Source organism: Copadichromis virginalis, linkage group LG18 (genome assembly GCF_057382275.1).
Source record: "Copadichromis virginalis isolate Kocher_CV1m ecotype Utaka linkage group LG18, C_Virginalis_male_GT1.1, whole genome shotgun sequence".
NCBI classification, from domain to species: Eukaryota; Metazoa; Chordata; class Actinopteri; order Cichliformes; family Cichlidae; genus Copadichromis; species Copadichromis virginalis.
Genome location: NC_140635.1, coordinates 21,027,928 through 21,046,419, shown reverse-complemented (window position 1 = coordinate 21,046,419; position 18,492 = coordinate 21,027,928). Strand labels below are relative to the sequence as shown.

Sequence of the window (18,492 nt, the reverse complement as noted above, 5' to 3'; positions counted from 1 at the left end):
ATTAGACCCGTGCTCCCTAAAACGCAGCAGAGCCTACCCCACTTCCTTGCAACCAGAGCCACCGAAATAAAGAGTGAAAAGTGTCTGGGATATCTCATTTGGGCGAGAGGTCACCAAGCCATTTTACTAGAAATGTTTTCTCTTTTTCATTGGTTTATTCTTTTTTTTCTTTTTTCTTTTTTCTTTTTTTTTTTTTTTTTACAGCGGGGAGGGAATCGGTGTGTGTGCACTTGCGCAACACAGAGCTCTACTCGAGCTCCACTCATGAGGCAAGAGCGAAATTAAAGCAGGCATTTTTTTTATTCCATTTTTGTTTAATCCCACTGATTTCTGAGGGGATTATCAGACCAGGCACGATTGAGAGACCGCTGACGCGCCTGACACCGCTCGGAGCTACGTAGAGCGACAGAGAAAGAGGGAGAGTGAAAACATAACCTCAAAATCTGGCGAAACGTTTGGAAATCTTGTTATTATCATTGTTATTTCATCCACGGGGACGTCGCTCGTCTCGCCTGTTGGTGAAGCGAGGATGCGCGCTGCAATAACTGCACGCTTGGCGCAGCTTTTTATTATGGAGGGCAACTTTAATTTGTGCGGTTGCCCAAGAATTTATGGCAACTTTCTCGTGACCATCGACGCTGGGATTGCATGTCAAAGTACGCCGTGTTCAGCAAAAGTGCAGGTACATTAAAAAATGTTTGTTAGCCTTCTAATAGCGAAACCAGCCTGTCTCTTAATGTGATGAGAAGCTACTTTGTTAATGATAATAATGAGTTAAAATTGCTTTTATGGAGGCGGTTTACATAATTACCAACAGTAGCCTGTAGAAAACTGCTGTTGTGCGTATTTCTTATGGGTAAATAATGAATTTTAAATACTTTAGCTGATTTTTCCTCCAGTTTTTCTATTAATGAATGGCAAACAGGGAAAAACATGGTTGATTATTTCTGATATATACAACCAAACATAAACATATAATACTGCTTATTCCCTGTAGGGTCTCAGTTGCAGGCAGCAGTTGCTTATTCTGATTCCAAAGGATTATCCTGTGCCCTGCAAAGTAATCACTGGATAAGGCAACGTGACAGAGTCCACATTACATATCTCCTTACCCGGCACACAGGAAAAAAGTATCTGGTAACAGAGATGTAGAATACCCTGAATAGGAAAGGTTTTTATCTTTCTTGTTCTTTATTTTCAGAATCTCTTTGGAATTTCTTGTACATGACTAGCCAATGGAGGAAGAGAAAGCTGCTGATAATATCCAATCAAAATCCGGTTCCCCTTTGCCCACTGGGCTTCCCATAAACTGGGGACTCATTACAGGTCCTGTTCCTGAGCCTGTTTTCCCAGCACCCACCACCACTTTGAATGCTTCTCTTCCTCCCCCTGCTCAAAGTTCAGCTGTCCACGCCCTGCAGACCAAGGTGAAGTCGATCACGCAGAGAAGAACAAGGGGAAGAGACAGGGAGAAAGACAGAGGAAGATTTGACACGGAGGTGTTGGTGAGCAACCCAGCGGGGCACATTTCATCTGAAGTCCTCCTTAGACAGAGACCCAAAGTGAAAGGCCAGCTGTTTCTGCCTGCTCCCTCCTGGCGATCAGGTGGTGCAAAGGACTTAAGCAGCAGTGATGAAGAGGAGGAGGTAGAGGTACAAGTCAGGCTGGAGATCCACAGTCCTCCCGCTGAAGCACAAATTGTACAGCAGGGGGAGGAAGTGGAAGAGGAGCAGTCAGAAAAGAATGATGGACAGGTCAGTCATCCAACGGGTCAGCCTTGTGGGCTTGGAGAGGGCACCAGTCTGGAGAGTCTTCCGTCTGACAACCCAAGCACTAGCAAGGATGGCCCATCCGCTTCCCCTCCTCCTCTTCCACCACCACCTGTGCTCTCCTCCAACATCTCTGCTTCTACAGCATCGTCCTTTACTTCCTCCACTTCTTCTCCTTCAGCAAGACACTGGGCCCCTCCAAAGGGCTTCTGGAGAGTAGCACGCCCAGAAACGTTGCTTCTCAATGGGGTTGACCCTCACAATACACCCCCCGCATTACCACTAAAGGACTACACTCGGACAGAGGCAGTAGCAGAGCCTCAGAGAAAGCCTAAACTGGCTGAAGCAGGCAACAAGAATGATGTGGGAGGTCTGGAGAATGACTATGATGTGTCTTCTGAAATCCAAAACTCTGGTAGTGTGGAGTGGTACCTGGACAAGTATGAGCAGAGGGAGACAGATGTGACTGATCCCAATAAAGGACTGTGCAGTTCAGACAGCTCGGAGAGCATGTCTTCACAAAGTGGAATCCTTTGCGCTGATGATAAACTGAGGGTGAAGGAGAGGGCCTATGCAAAGTTAAGGGAAAGACAACAACACTACAGGGAAGTGAGAGAACTGCAAGAAGGAGAAATCACTGGCTATGATGAAGAAACGACGTACAGAGTGGATTATAACGGTAGGTCTATTAAGGAAAATAATAGAGAAAGCGAAAAAGTAATGCATGGAGCCATCTGAGAAGGGGTTTAGTAATGCTTTACTGATAAATAAGCTGTAGAGTGTTTTGAAACTCCTGGCCATGGCATGAAATACATAACTTTACTTTTGCAGTATTATTATGCTATACAATAATAGCATTTTTAGTAGCGTGCCTTTATTTAAAAAAAGACAACAAAACACATGCTGCTATATTTATGACAACAATACTTGATATAGTTTCAATAAAAGGCTGTGACTTAGTCATATTTTTTTCTCTATTACTTTAGCTTCCTCATGAAGTGTAGTCAAATGTTATGAGCTGGATCAGCTCCTGTGGCGTGTTAGCATTTTGGATGAGGACAGAAAAGGTTAAATTTTGCATTTGATTTTTTTCCCCTAACAACCTTCTAAAGCTGGAAAATTGTCAATAATTTATGCACATTGTCTGCTTAGAATGATTTCCATCTGTTGCAGCCATTTAAAGTGCCCCATTCAGCTGTAGTCTGCCTACCTACAATGTTGTATTGAAACGCAGAATGTAACCTGGCTGGTTCCCAGTGCTGAACAGATGTCAGATGTGCAGATGTGCATACGGGTGTTACTATTAATAGAGCAGTGGGGGAAGTGTCCCTGTCTTTTTTATCTCTGCCGGCGCGCTAATGGATGTCTTTGTATGTCTGTAGGATGACAGATGATATTTTTTCCCATGCAATGATCATGTGGTATTGCACAGATCTCAGTTTCAATGCCCAGTACGGGAGATGCAGGTGCAAGTTCGTGATGATGAGATGATTTTGCCCTCTTGTCTCTGGGAAATCTGCTTTTATCCTTCAGCAGTTACATAATCTGTGTATGTGTGTGTGTGTATGTGTGCGTGTGTGTGTTTTGTTTTGTTTTGGGGGGTTTTTTGTCCGAGATTAAAGATGAGTTAGGGATGACCTCCGAGACTGCCACTGAGTGTAATCTGAACCTAATGTTATAAGGTTTATGAAAATCCTTTTGATCATAGCAAGTCCCAATTTCTTTGATACCCAAATGTCCTTCTTGTTGGTCACGTCATGGCTGACTGCTCTCTCTGCAGTTGTGTTTGCCGCAAGGCAAGTCCTAAAAAAATGGAACATTAAACAATAATTTAATGCGCTGTAGCACATTATGTCTGGGTGAAGGAAGAGACAAAGACAAGAAATCCTTCTTTCATCTGGAAGAAATTTTGACTGCACTTTTATATATGCTCATATCTTTTTCCTTTTTTATACCAGTTGCAGGTGCCCATCCTGTTTTGGACGCCTCAGACTCAGCCATTCTGGCCCAGGAACTTGAACCCTATTTAAGGTGAGCAATGTAGTTCCTGGCAAGGGTAGTGACAGATAATCTCTTTGGACTATTTATATCCTCTCCTCATAAATTTCACTTTTACAGCTGCACTTGAGAAAATCTACCCAATGAGGCAACTATGCGTGGTGCACAATCCAAACAAACACTTTGATAATCAGGTTTAATCACAGGGAAGAGATGATGTCGAGTATTGTCAAAAGCAGTGCACTGGCGATACTGAGCGAGTATCAAATATGTGTAATGTTTGATACTCGCTCAACACTTGTCGACCTGGCACACTGTTATCTTTTTTCACCAGTTGCACAATTTTGGAAGCCATCCTTTTAGTAAAGGTTGTTATTTTGAACATGGTTATAAACTGTAGAATAAAGAGTTGCATATGATATTTAAAGACAGGATCCAACTTTGTTGATTTCTTTTTTCTGGTGTTTGAATACTGTGGTGACACAACAAACTGTAATCTGGTGAAAGACAATATGTTCTCATCTTGTCACACAGGAGAGAATGAATCACACTTACAAAGATTACAAAGATAATCCACGTGGCTGGTGTATCATGCTATCTTTATCACTGGGCCAGGGGATAAAGAGAAGTACAGACGATGAAGCACAATGCAGAGCAGCTTAGCTGCTGGGCATAAAGATGGATGGATGGATGGATAAATGGATGGATGACATTCCCCTTTGCTGCTGACCACTAGAGCCACGCCCCAGTCTTTTTATCTGATATTACATAAGACAGCTTAGGAAGACGCAGCTTGCTGGGCTCCATGTTAAGTCAATCTTTGGGGAAATATGATGTCTCTGGATATGTGTCAGCACAGAATAAGCTTTGAAAATTTGAACACTTTATCAAAAATCCAGCATTCTCAGACAGATGCTGGCAGATTGTCTCATTAGCGAGTTAAACTCTATCCATTTCCCTGCTGTTCGGTACTAATTTCCACTCTCTGTCTCTCTTCCCATTGCTCCTCAGGTCACTTCTTGTAATCAGCGATGAACTACCTCTAAGCCCAAGACACGAGCAGGCCAAGCTTCTTCTGGAGCGAGCAAGACTCAAGGCTCGCTCCAATCACATCAAAGCCGATCGCCCCAGCAGACGCTCCCATTCTGATCAAAGATCCACCGTGTAAGTTAACTTAAAAGGCCTGTGTGAGCTTGTAGGATTGAGGTTAGAGACTGTGAAAGTCCCACTTTGAGCGTGTCTGCTTCTTCTTTTTTCCCTGTTTATGCACTTCTTATGTTTGTTTATCACTTTGCTCCCATCCTTACGTCTCCCTCCCAACACTTCTTCTGTGCTTTGTCTATCCTTCTTTTGCACTTGCCCCTTTCCTGCAAAGCTAATGTTGCATAACCGAAAACAAGTTAAAGCTTTAGAACTTGACTTTTGCTTTGTAATTACATAAGCAAAGCTGACAATGTTTTGAAAATGTTTGCTTTTATTCTTTTTATGTAATAGTGTGTACTTTGTGTAGTTTTGTTTCAGAAATCCCTTTAAATCAGCAGGAAGTTTTCACTTAAATTAGGATTAGGAGAATTTGCAATATACCCTACATTCGTGACTGCTTCACTAACCTGGTCATTGGTGCCTGAGACAGACAAAGTTGTAACACATACAGTATGTCTTATTACAGTTTATGTAAATGTCATTTTAGCACCTTATATTTTGATATTATGTGCCCAGTGGTGCACATGTTATTGAGTCGTATGTTTGCTACCATCTGATACCGAGATGATGGATTCAGCTTTCCTACATTTTTCACATTTGACTTTGATAAACTAATAACATAAAAATGGAGAAGTCGACAAAGTATCTGGCGCTTTAAACTTGTCTCCAATACCCACACCTCTGTCATTTTTTACAGGAGGAAACAGCAAGTTGAATCTCCCAGTCCAACAACAGCACAAAAAGCTGTTCAAACCAAAGAAGAGCTCCCAGCTCAAGTCTCATCTGGTCCCCTCCTTGTCCCCAGTCAGAGAGACACTTCACCCAGCGACCAAGTAGGTCGAAGCAGAAGGTACGGTTGCTCACCCACCCGTGTACGCTTTGAGGATGAATCAGAAAAAGAAGCAGAGTCTCGCTACTTGGACAGAGTGAGACAGCGTGGCAGGCCCGGGACACCCAGGTTCAAGAGTAAAGACAGCAATATAGATTCCAGCAGCAGCGGTTCAGAGAGGAACAGAAACCACAGAAGTGTTTCTATGCCTCCTACACAGAAGCAAGAGGATGAGCCTGCTGTTGGTGAAACTACAACAGTGGTTAAAGAGATAATAGTGCTGGTGAAGAAATGTGAATCATGTGGTTCTGTGGTGAGAGAACCTCAGCCAGTTTCATCGCCACCAGATCCAAAGCACGCTGAGCCTCAGCAGCCTGGTAACCCTGAGGACCCAAGAGGAAAAGTGGCTCCTCGCTGGGTGTCACCAAACAAAGCGGAGGCAAGCACTCGTCCTAAAGCTCCTCTTACTGTCACCTTCGCCGGCGCTTATGTTTTGGGCGAAAATAGAGAAATTAGTACAGGATGGAAGTCATCAGGGTTTGGGAAACTTAGGAGAAGGAGCAGGAAAGGAGAAAGTCGGTTAGAGTCTGGTCATGGCCCTTATGGCCCGTCGTGGGCTCAGCGGCGTAACTCAAATCCACGTAACAGAGTCAACCTGAGCAGAGCTGTTTCATTTGCACCTGATAGCCCCATTTCTCTGGAGCCACCTTTGCTTGAAGCATCTGGTGGACTAAGGGAGTCACCAACCCCTGCATTGCCTATCAAGTCAGCTCTCAAGTCAAGCTCAAGAAATCGCTCTGCTGCTGGTCAGTCCACGGTTCAGTTCCAGATGACCTCAAATCAGGGAGGAGAGGGTGGAGCTCAATCTCTGCTGGATTCTCCAGACACAAGGAGGGAGTCTCCAGCATCTTTAACCCCAGGGGTGCCTGCTAGTAGCAGCCCAGTGTCCTGCATCAGACCCTCTACTCTGAGGTACTCCCCAGCCAGACTAGCCACAGACCTGCCAGCCTCTGAACTCTGGGATGCCACTCCAGATGGTGCAGGTGAGTGGCAACAGTAATGTACATAAAGCAGCATTATACGATTACACATACTATTCGTTTATCATTAATGTTTTAAATGTAGTCATGGTCCTATGTTGCAACTAAGCAAGAAACTAACTCTGAGTAATTTCTATTCTTAGGGATATTTAACTTTATAATGAAGCCTTAATAAAGTAATGAGAAGGAAATGAAAAAGGCATGAGCTACAAAGTAAATGTTACTCTGACTACCTAATAAATGTTGATGAAAAAGTACAATATGTCTGTCTGAACTGCAGACAAGTGGAAGTATAAAGAAGCCTTTTTGGTTGTGTTTCTGAAGTGAACTGTAGCTACCTATAAACTTTACTTGTGTGCACTAATAGATAAATGTTGTAGTGTGGAAAAGAGCAGTTAGAAGTTTACTTTCAGCAAAGATCAGGATAATACTGACATTTAATTATGTACTCTTTTCCTTTTGTAGGCTTAAGTGGGGATTCTGGTTCTGGTTCAGAGTGCCGTGCAATACGTGGCCTGGGTATGTCTCGGGCTGAGGACCTCAGAGCAGAGCTATTGAGGGCTGAACATCTGAAAGCTGAGGCCCTGTGGGAGGAAAACTGTGATGGGTCTAGGTAAGCCAAGATAACAATGTTCTTGCCATAGCTTAGACAATAAATCCCTTGCCCCCACCAACACTGTTGTGCAGCAGTTAGTAGATTAAAACCCTATTCAGCAGACAGGCTGTTGTTCTTGTTGTTAGAAAGCTTCTTTCAATACCAGAGCAATCCTGCCCTCTTTTGGTAATACAGTATATAGCTGTAGTCATTACGATCCTTTACAGAAGGAAGACACTTATAAAATTGTTTTCACAGCTCTTAAAAATAATCTCAGTCCATAATAACAATTCTCAGTGTGTGTGTAGTTCACACTGTGATGCAACAGTGTCTAGATCAATATATTTAAAGTCTGTGCTAAGGTCTAATTTAAAAGAAAAATCACAATTTTCTTTTTACAGAAAGCTGGATGGGCGTCCAAAGCTCTTCCTACGTCGCTTCTTTTCCTCCATTGGCCTGAACAGTGTCGGTAGGCTTGTGAAAGGAGGTCGCTCCAGTAGTATGGAACAGCTCAGTATACCCACTGCCCCCCGGGCGAGCTCAGCATCACCAAGCCCAACACGGAGACCGCAGCCCACTATCCGCATACAGAGGACACCCTCCCTGCAGACGCTGAATACGGTGAGCAAGAGGTCTAAATGTTTTGTTGTGTTGTTGACTGCTGCGCTCCTTTATCTCATGTTTTTAACATCATGATTGGCCACAATAAATGTATACAAATTTAACCTCATACAGGCAGAAGGTAAAAAGTAATGTCATTTTCCTCACATACCTGTACAAAGTTCATTTCAACAGTGGACCAGCCAAAGTTTCTACTTTGTACAGGTCTGCTGCCTTCTCTGCAGTTTCAGGAATACACTAGTGGAATTAATCCTTTTTTTGTATGTGTGTGTGTGCTGCCAAGCAGACCATATTTTTATAGGTGTAATAAAGGCAAAATATTATGGTTCTGGAAGCTGGTTTGGTGAAAAGAAATAAAATCAGTTTATTACAGTGCCATTCATTTGCCACTAGGTGCTGCCACTGGCCCAGCTGCGTAAAGCCTCCTCTGTGCAGAGTTTAGAGAGAAGAACAGAGCGTTCAACCATACTTGGGGAGGTGCAAATACCATACGGCCTGGCACTCAGGTAGGTGACTGTGGCAAACAAAACCAAGCAGAAGAACTGAGTGATGAAGATGACTTATATAAATTCTCACACTCTTATTGAAATAATGAATTTCTGCTTCCTCAGCCCTGACAGCCCTCAGCTTGAGCTTCACAGGGCCTTGAGCGTTGAAGATGTACTTCCCTCTAGAATCGCACGTCCGGTGGGCCGGGCCACTCAGGCTTTCCCTGATGGGAGTATCCTCCTGGAGCTCATCAAACCCCCAAACGGTCCTTATGGTTTTGTTATTTCAAGGGGCAAAGGTCGACCAGACACAGGTATGTTTTTACATTTTCAATTTCATTTTTTGTAATAATAAAAAGAGTAGAAATTCTATGAACCCAAAGACACATTTACTTCTAACTCATTTCTTTCTATTCATCTTTCTTCTCTTCTCTTTTTTCTCCTTTGTGCAGGTGTATATGTTGAAAAAGTGGGTGATGGCAGCGGAGAAGGCCCGTACGTAGGCCTCCTTGGCATCGGTGACGAAATTCTGCAGGTGAATGGAGAAGCAGTGGCCGGACTCACTTTAGACCAGGTGACGCGCCTCATGACCAGGGAAAGCACTGCTTCCCTTCGAATCATGCCCGCCCGACGCAATCAGCGCTGATTGACAGGACAGGCATGGCACACAGCCACTTCTCCTGGAGACACGCAGAGTAACTGACTGCTACAAACACTGCGGACTGACTGCAACAAATGGTAGACGTGCTGTAGTCAGTGCAGCACACTTGCAAATGCGTAGATGGAAAAACAGGGTGAGGGCTTCTTTTCTCATAGTGCAAATCAACGTTTAATTATGTGACATCACAAAGGATTGCAATAGAAACTAAAGCACATTACATACAAATCCAACCGTACACAGAGTAGGCAAGTTAGAAAAGTTTAATGTATTTGAAAGTTAAGAAAAATTCAAACCTAATGCAATTTCAATTTGTAAAATGATTTATTTTCTTCTTCTTTTTTAGTTGTCGTGAATTTTTCTTGTGATTCATTTTGCTCTTTATGTCACACAGAGCACGAGATCTCAAATGGTTAGTGATTGGAATTGTATTTTGTCACTTATTTGAAATTGTATACAGATATATATTTTTAAGTACTGTTGCTTATTTATTTATTTATTTATTTATTGGTCAAATAATTGATTATCTGTAGGGGTGTGGCACATGCTTGATCAATAGACCCTTGAGCTGGTGTGTAAAGAAAGAAAAAAAAATTATCTCATTTTGGGTTTGTTTGTTTTTTTCTTCAGGGCATCATATTTCCCTGGGGCTCTGTATGGTCTCTTCATTTTGCTTGTGTTGTATCAAGTACTCTTTTATGAACCGGGTGCCGTTTTGCTTCTAAATAAAATAATATAGAGATTTATTTTGTCGAAATGTTTATCCTTTAATTTAACAAATTAATTAATCATTCACATTCATTCCACAACTAAATCGCACACTTAGAAATGCTTACTCTGTTATGGCGTATTATATGTTTTATTTAAAGTTTCCAGTCACGTGCATTAATTTAGTTTCTCGATTAATGACTGTTTGTCGCATTTTTACGCAGAAGAGTGACGTTTCAGCGGAAGATTATGAAAATAAGCACATGAAAGGGAATTGTTTCAGGCACAGAACAGGATGTAGGATCACGGTCGTGACTTCTGCTTCAACAGACCTGCTATAGGGTCGTGACTCAGTGTGGAGTTCGATCTTTAAATCATTAATTCACCATGGAAACGCTATCTATCTATCTATCTATCTATCTATCTATCTATCTATCTATCTATCTATCTATCTATCTATCTATCTATCTATCTATCTATCTATCTATCTATCTATCTATCTATCTATCTATCTATCTATCGCTTCAATCATCCTGCTCATTTGGTTAAATGCGCTTATTTTCTACTTTCGCAAAGTGTTTTGAAATGTGTTAAAAATCCGTTATTAGGATGTACCTGCCACCATTTATGCTCTACTGAATGTACTCTGATAGCATGTCACCGTTGATGCTCTGCTCGTTTATCTGATGTGACCAGAAGCCGATCCGCTTTTATCTCCCCGAGCCACGACTCCCCACGGACCCGGGGGAACCGCCGGCCCCATCCCCAACATTTCCAATGGCACACACACACACACACACACACACACACACACACACACACACACACACACACACAAAGCACATTTTATTATGAACGTGTTTATCGATAAAGAAATATCAATTAATAGTGTCAAAATGATTAGACCACCTCATTTTTACCAGCCCATTGTATCAGTGGCGCATTCATCCTCGGGGCGCAGAAATGGATATGGATTAATGGGCAGAATAAACTGAACAAAAAAATAAAATAATATAAATAATACAAAAAGAAAAAAGGTAGAGGGCCCTCTGTTATTATCAGTTATCTTATTGCAGGATAAATGAGCTTAGCGGGAAAAAAAACCTTTGTTGAAAATATAAATAGGTCAAAAGCTTAACCTGAGCTTTTGTTTATTGCGTAAAAAAAAAAAAAATTAAAATTAAAACACCTCAACTGTAGCTCAGGCTACACTACACCACCTCACGTTGATACAGGCCGTTGCGATGTGCCTGTTTGCTTTTTTTTTTTTAAATGCTTTGCCCTCCACAAGACTATATAGCCCACGACAGCCAAATAATAATGAATCATTTCATAAATAATGGGTTTAGGGGCTTATCGGGAATGAAGAGGCCGCTGCCGTGCGCTTATCTCACTCGGCCACATTGCGGCCTGTGTTCCGCTCCCCATACTGAGGGAGCGCACTGGATGCGGCGAGGAATAACTCAGCTACACACATACGCATACACACATATGCACACGCACACACATACACACACTACTCCACAACTGGTAGAGAGAGAAAAAAAAAGAAAAACCTCAGACATGGATGACCCACTCACAAAATGGCTCCACTTACACAGTAACATCAACAACACGGCTGGAACGGTAAGTCCCCCCCAAAACACATCTCTTCATTTAAACCAGCGCATTTTTCGCTCTGTACGCGGTAATTTGAGCGCGTTCGTCTTGGTTTTATTGCTGTAATGAGCGACATTTTTAGCCTATATTTTCTGCTATTGTCCGATCGGATGGTTGGAGTCTACGGCATGAAATAACGGATGCGAGGCCTGCTGGAGAATTCCCAGAAATTATGGTGCGTTTTCTTTTTTAATTCTCCGTCTGCCGTTCGTTTAAAAGGAAAAACATTTCCAGGAAATTTATCAAATGAGTTACGTCTGAAACACCTGAAACTGGTCATTGTGGGAAACTCCTGATTTTCGGTGTTAACACCAGCACTAATATGGCCTTACCCTCGATAAAGCAAAAAAAAAAATTAGACAACCTGCTATTAATTCTTTGCGCGTGAAAACGATCACGTTCGAGCATTTTTTGGACTATTATTTTTCATTTGCAAGGGGAGGAAGGAAAAGCAGAAAGGTGGATTTTTATTTTTCTTATTTTTTTAACTTCGACGAATAGTGGTCATTATCAACCTTCCTTTTAGTCCTCGCATCCACAGCTTTCCTCCACGATAGTTTTACATTTAACAGTAGCGAAAATGATGCTTCTAATTTCCGATCTTATAATTAACGCGGACATCTAACGTCCCTGTAAGATATAGGCGTAACGCCTTAACTGTAGCAGTGAAGGCCATGCAAGCGTTTGATAAGAGCTTCATAATAGCAATAAAACAAACAGGAGCAGACAAGACTCCTAATAAAATAAATACAATAACGGGTTACACCTGCAGCTGTAAATTAAATGGTGACAAAATAATCAACCGTGGAAATTTCAAACAAAATAAAATCCAGTGAGCCCTGAAAAGAATTCATCGTGTTTCTATTTAGCTTGAAAACACTCTCACCTTGGATAGTTTGAGAAATAATGGTTTGATCCTGGAAAACTGCGAGATGTTTGAATGTGATGGTCATAGAGTGCCGAGTTATTTCTTTGTCATGGAACAATATCACAGGAAAATCTTTGGCCTTTTCTTATTCAGTTTGAAAAATGTCGAATAAAATGTGTCACCTGAGGGGGGTCATCTAATTGCTCATTCAATTTGCTAATTTAAGCTTTACAGTATTCATATCATTTACAGTTTAAGAACAGTACTTTGAATAAGGATACGAGCCAGGATAATAGCTCGGTGATGATGTTTTATTGTTAATTTTCTTTAGGCTTGCGTGGACAGCAAATGCGTGGTTATATCTGACATTTTGCCACAAACGATGCACTGAACTATGGATTAATCGAGGGAAATCTCATTTAGGACGTAGTGGACTCTAGCGAGTGGTGACGGCATAAAAATGATGGAAAAGCGGCAACAGGAGCTTTGTCCCGAAAGTCCCGATGCAGGGTCCGGTCCTAATAAACAGGAGGACTCCGCCATCATCTCCAGACAGAACGGATGCAAGGAGGACGGGGAGCCGAGGAGAGAGGAGGGGGAGGAGGAAGAAGAGGAGGAGGATGAGGAGGAGGAGAGGGGAGGGAGCTTCAAGGGGGTTGAGGAGACGGATGACGTTCCTCTGCAGAACTCGAACAACGGGACCAGCATCAGCATCATCATCAACGGCGTTGCCAAGGAAACTGCCTCTCACAACGCCCTTGACCTGAAAAGGGAAGTGCCGGTGATCGAGCTCTCCAGGAGGGACGCTATAAAAGCGGTGCAACAGAGGACTGAGAGCCATTTGGTGCCGATCACGGAACTTCGCAGACCTCCACCGCTGCCGCTGCCGCCGCCGCAACGAGACGACGCTCGAATGGTCCAACTGAGCCCAAACGCGTTCCCTGTCCCAGCGCGGGCGATGCTCTACAACCTGGCACAGCCTCTCGCCGCCATCAACAGGTAAAGGCTGAAGGAAGGGGGGGGAATCAAAACAAAAAACATACAGTTTCATGAATGCACATAGAAAGTTTGATGGTTATTAGACACAATTATGCCTTTCTGTAAAAGGATAGGGGACAAGATGCTTTTTGTATTACTGAGGTTACGTTATGTTTACATTATTGAGCATGTGCATATGTGACAGATGTGTGTGTGTTTGTGTGTGTGTGTGTCCTGCTGCAATGAGTGGAGAGCATTAAGATCTTTTAGAAGCAATGAAGGAAACTGTGTACAGTGGAATTCATGTGACCTAATGTACCTGTGCACCTTTTGTCTCCTTTCTGTTGACATAGTCTCGGAGGAGAGTCGGAGCAGTACAGCATGTACCCCAGCAACAGGGTAAAGCGCCGCCCGGCGCCTTATGAGGTTGAACTCGACGAGGGTAGGCGCATTTTAGATCTTTATAAGTATGGTAAGATGCACTTCTGCCGTGTCCTCCTTCTGCCAGTTTAGTCCCCCCCCCAAACGTCCCTTCTCCATCACCATTGTCATTCATTCACTGACATGGAGCTATACCGTACCTAATCTGAGTCTCGCAGAAGATGCCTTGCCAAAGGAAAATTCAGAAAGGGCTTCACCCATGAAGAATAAATGCATCATAATTCACGGGGCTAAATAAATGCTAATCTGAATGTCAAATACATGTACCTGCATGCCATTAAAGTAAACCCTTTTCAGGCGGATTTGGGGTTCATTTCATTTGAAACATCCTTTCCACTGCTGCCCACTCACTGCCATGTACAGGGGTGGAGGATGGGGGTGCTCCTGCCTCCATGCCAAGGTTTTACTGCAGAGTGGGCTGAAGGATTAAGATAGACTGGGTGTGTTCCAAGGGCAACAATAGCTTAGAAGACACCATTGTTGAAGGGTGAGAGGATGTGACTACCTGCAGTGAAGCATTTTACTATGACTAACTAAATAAAAAATATTTAGAATGTCAAATAGGGAGCACACATGCTCCCTGACAACCTTTAAGGAGATTGGCATGCCACACCAACCATTTCACTTGTATCACATATGGCACACATCTGATCCATCAGCTAAAAAAAATCTGTGGCCATATACGGAGGACAATTTTAAAAGTTACTGCTTTAGAATTTGTTGAAGTTTGTTATTTTCATCCTGTACTTTCTCGCAAATAAATGTTGTGCATCTCCTGCTGCTTCTTCTCCCACTCTTACTTTTGCGCTTCTGTTGATTTATTGTTTTACAAACCATATTTTCTGCTTCAGCTCTGCATTTCATTGGTTTTTTTGCAAATGTGTTGGTGCCTTGTCTCCTTACTCTCCCCTTTTCTTGTCTTTTTCTCCTTCTTTCCATTCTGCTAGCTGGCCAGCCAAAGATTGTACGTCGCATCTTCACAAACAGTCGTGAACGTTGGCGGCAGCAGAATGTAAATGGGGCATTTGCAGAGCTTCGTAAACTCATTCCCACCCACCCTCCCGACAAGAAGCTGAGTAAAAACGAGATACTGCGGCTCGCTATGAAGTACATCAGTTTCCTCTCCAACCTCCTCGAGGATCAGGATGGTGGGAGGAATGTTGGCAGCACAACTGATGGGGACACAGGGCTGTTGGTTGGGGTTGCCGCCCACGAGGGGGGCCCTCAGGGTGAACCGCACCAGGACACAGTAGTGGGCTTAGCCAGGGATGATCTTTTGGAGACAATGTCGCCAGGCTCCAGCTGCGGAAGCCTACCTGATGGCGATGCTGAAGGCAGTCCTGAAAGCTTCATGGAGGACCAGGACTCGCCTCCAGCTCCAAGGACTCTAGCAACATCTCGCGGACCCCCACTTCATCTAGCTACTAGGGATCTGAGGCGCAATGGACGCCCGTTAGATAACTCCAGTCGCCGATGATGCTGACGCCAACAAACAACAACACAGCACCTGAGAGTGAAATGGAGGAACTAAAAAAAGAAAAACGAGGCGGACACACTCAGACCCTGTAATTTTTGAGTCATCAGTGTAGAAAGGAGAATTAAGCTCCGCATATTGAGATAGTGCTGTCCAAAATGGACGACGAGCGTGTTCTCGTCTCCACGCTGAACAGTTTGATGAATTTAAGACTTGTAAATTCTGCATGTCTCATGTCTTTGATAGACCTGCGGATTTCAGTGCTTTGAAAGCGCCAAAGACTGGATATCCTTACACAATAGAAAACACCCCAATATATGAAAGAAAGAGCAAAGAAACAAAAACTAATAATAATCAGGCAATCGTCACTCAAACGACAAGCGTTTTATTCAGAGGATCAATGTTTCACTGATGACACTATTAATTACAATATGATGCCACTGGAATTGATCCACCTTGCTTGCACGGCGCCGAAAGTAACAAGCACACCAGGAGATTTATCCTCGACAAGTTCGGTGTTTTAATTTAAAGACACAAAGGAAAATTTGCCTCACTCTGAGGCCATAAAAACACTGAGTGGACCCTAATTGTACCCATGCGATTCGTATGCATTGTAAATAGCATATATATTTCCACTGCACAATGTAATAATAGTGACTCAAATTCAAGTCATGTGGATTAAGATGTACCATAGTGTGTTTGTCAGTGGGTTTACTAGCAAAATTGTCTTTTAGGAGACAGGATGACAAGAAGGAGGAGAAATTAGATGAACTAAAAAAAAAAGGAAAGAAAAAAGAAGTAAAGCAAGCGACTGAACGTATAAGTACATCAATTGTGGTACAATTGACTTCTGTTACACTTTGGTGATGAGAAAATGTCACCAAATGTGTCAGCAGACAGCAGAAAACAATCACACTGCCTGGAATGAATATATCTATTTGAAATTGCTGTGGAGGTACAAGACATGCAGTGTACAAAGTGTGGGTCAAATGAAATCACGACATGACTCATGCAGTCCTTTTTTATATGAATGTTGCAGTGTTTTGTTTTGTTTGTTTGGGGTTTTTTTTTTTAACTGTAAATCAGTTGTAGTTTAGTAAGGTACACAAATAAATCCCTTCATTGCCATATTCTACACTTACATGTACAGACGACACATTAAAACACGCGCGCACACACACACACGCACAAAGTTGCACATCCATGACTTAAGAGTATATGAAAATGACTTACACTGATTTCCCGGAGACGGGCTGTGTCACCACATCTTGGTGTTGACCACTGATAGCTTACTGTTGATACGCATACGATACTGCTTTATGTAATTGTTCTTATTTTGTACACTTTTGTACAGATGTGGTTTCAGATTCTCTCCGCTAGTATTTTGAGTGCAATTCATTGAAGAAAAAGGAAACAAAAACACAATAATCAGAATTAAAGATGAATTAATATGACATTACTATTATTGTCATGTCAAATTTAAACATCTTGCACAACTAATGATATTGCAAATTCTTCTAAGCACAGCAGTCGTATACTGAAGCGGTCTCAGATCGTGACAGCCATCCGGGAAGCCGATTCTAACCTTAACAGCAGTTCCAGCTTCTCCAACCTTAACCCTGACTCTCCTTTGAAACTTGTCTTCATTTTAGAAGTTAATGATGCACTTAATGGAGATGTGCCTTTTGTTCTCTTAAGGAAAGGAAATGCCAATAATCTGAGTGTATAAACAGATTTAGGGCCCCGCAACGTGACTAATATCTGGATCGCACACACGTGCAAACAGACACATGCACACCATCACCACACAGTGTTAATATCATAAGAACACCAGCAGTTTTCTGACAAAGACACTTATGTATTGCTCACTGTTGTTGCTTTTTCAGCAGGACCTAGTAGCCTATATTGGTACCTTTGGTAACTATGGTATTTTATGAATTGCAGTAAAGGGACATTGTACGTTTGGTAATGACATATTTGTTGTATTATAGCTGTATCTATAAATATATCCAATGTTAAATTGATGAATTTTATATTAAAAAAATGAATAAAACAAACAGAGGGAAAGTCTTGTATATTTGATCTCACTCAAACACGCTGTGGGTCGACTGCAGTGCATTTCAAGTCAGCTGAGTTCATACGGTAGTCTTGTGGCCCTTCTCATACTATGTGAAATATTTTCCAAATTTTACACCATATTTAAGAGTTGCATAATCTCAGTGATTAATTCCTATAATGACATTCCTCGCAGCTGTTTCCCACCATATCTGCTTGGTTTATAGCTAAAGCCAGCCCTCCTCAGAGAAACTCCTCCAATGAATGCTGGAATCCTCTCTTCCTCCCACCAAGTGACAACTTCCTGTGGAGGTTAACATGGCTCGGTGACCTTCAGGATATCCTGCCATTGTGAAAGTGGTTTTGACAACCTCCACTGCATTCGTTTGTCTGCTGCTGTGTCTGTACACACTGTGAAACAGCCACACTGATCAAGACTCCACCGCCCATAAATTCTTTACTTATTGAAGTTATGCTCCCCAGCCTGTGTTCATTAATAAAAAAAAATTAGCTTTGTAGGTGTAGCTTAAGCACTTTTTTTTCAAGGATTCTTCCCTATATCCCATAAGTTTTCACAGAGGACTGTGCCACCACTGCTACAACAGAATCAGCACTTAGACATTTCTGAAAGCTATAATTGCTTCCAGAGAGCATCAGAGACATCCAGGTGTTTGGAGACCTCTCCCGTGCTGTGCTCTGGCTGTGCTGGGACTCTGCGGAGGGGTTCTCTGGGTTAGTGCCTGCCAAACATTTACCTGCTCCAGTGTTCCTAACTCTCCAAAAAGACACAGACTCACAAATGAGAGGGATACAGGGAGTGTACAGGGATTGAAAGAGAGCGAATGAGAGGAAGATTGTTGCGGGTGTGTGTGTGTTTGTGAGAGCAGCGTTGTGTGTATGCGTATGCCCACTGCATGGATCTGTGTGTGTGTGTGTGTGTGTGAGAGAGAGCTGGTGTGTGTGTGTGTGTTTATCAGCTCAGTGCAGATGGGTGGCAGAGTGGCTCTTGCTGCCAAATGATTCAGTATGCTAATGAGTTGTTATCTGTAGTGCTGCAGGAACAATATACTGTCTTTCTCACAGTGGGAATCCAGCCTGTTGGGAGCAG

The 18,492-nt window shown here is 42.6% G+C and overlaps 2 protein-coding genes across 6 annotated transcripts; both read left to right on the top strand.

Moving 5' to 3' along the window:
• The first annotated feature begins 210 nt into the window (after positions 1-210).
• Positions 211-9,947, top strand: LOC146687761 (uncharacterized). Of its 3 annotated transcripts, none has more exons than XM_085439945.1 (10): positions 211-682; positions 1,202-2,448; positions 3,728-3,800; positions 4,779-4,931; positions 5,668-6,842; positions 7,305-7,452; positions 7,836-8,055; positions 8,449-8,561; positions 8,667-8,857; positions 8,996-9,947. In XM_085439945.1, exons 2-10 carry the CDS (start codon positions 1,236-1,238, stop codon positions 9,187-9,189), a joined length of 3,480 nt encoding a protein of 1,159 aa, XP_085296071.1. In that variant the 5' UTR covers positions 211-682; positions 1,202-1,235; the 3' UTR covers positions 9,190-9,947. The 3 variants fall into 3 exon arrangements, with proteins under 3 accessions (XP_085296071.1, XP_085296069.1, XP_085296070.1); XM_085439943.1 differs by having other exon boundaries at positions 998-2,448; XM_085439944.1 differs by lacking the exon at positions 211-682 and having other exon boundaries at positions 713-2,448.
• A 1,312-nt stretch (positions 9,948-11,259) lies between these two features.
• Positions 11,260-17,387, top strand: tal1 (T-cell acute lymphocytic leukemia 1). 3 transcript variants are annotated; one of them, XM_085439953.1, is made up of 4 exons: positions 11,260-11,535; positions 12,860-13,435; positions 13,768-13,886; positions 14,803-17,387. In XM_085439953.1, the coding sequence occupies exons 2-4, from the start codon at positions 12,897-12,899 to the stop codon at positions 15,330-15,332; spliced, it is 1,188 nt and encodes a 395-aa protein (XP_085296079.1). In that variant the 5' UTR covers positions 11,260-11,535; positions 12,860-12,896; the 3' UTR covers positions 15,333-17,387. The 3 variants fall into 3 exon arrangements, with proteins under 3 accessions (XP_085296079.1, XP_085296078.1, XP_085296080.1); XM_085439952.1 differs by having other exon boundaries at positions 12,768-13,435; XM_085439954.1 differs by having other exon boundaries at positions 11,261-11,535; positions 12,768-13,435; positions 13,768-13,856.
• The last annotated feature ends 1,105 nt before the right edge of the window (positions 17,388-18,492 follow it).

What these genes read in the sequence shown, in the direction of transcription:
- LOC146687761 (XM_085439945.1), top strand. Translation starts at nt 1,236, where the DNA reads ATGGAGGAAGAGAAAGCTGCTGATAATATCCAATCAAAATCCGGTTCC. An exon ending in GAACTTGAACCCTATTTAAG is followed by an intron (nt 3,801 to 4,778) that starts GTGAGCAATGTA and finishes ATTGCTCCTCAG; the next exon opens with GTCACTTCTTGTAATCAGCG. An exon ending in TCTGATCAAAGATCCACCGT is followed by an intron (nt 4,932 to 5,667) that starts GTAAGTTAACTT and finishes CATTTTTTACAG; the next exon opens with GAGGAAACAGCAAGTTGAAT.
- tal1 (XM_085439953.1), top strand. Translation starts at nt 12,897, where the DNA reads ATGATGGAAAAGCGGCAACAGGAGCTTTGTCCCGAAAGTCCCGATGCA. An exon ending in CCTCTCGCCGCCATCAACAG is followed by an intron (nt 13,436 to 13,767) that starts GTAAAGGCTGAA and finishes CTGTTGACATAG; the next exon opens with TCTCGGAGGAGAGTCGGAGC. An exon ending in TTTAGATCTTTATAAGTATG is followed by an intron (nt 13,887 to 14,802) that starts GTAAGATGCACT and finishes CCATTCTGCTAG; the next exon opens with CTGGCCAGCCAAAGATTGTA.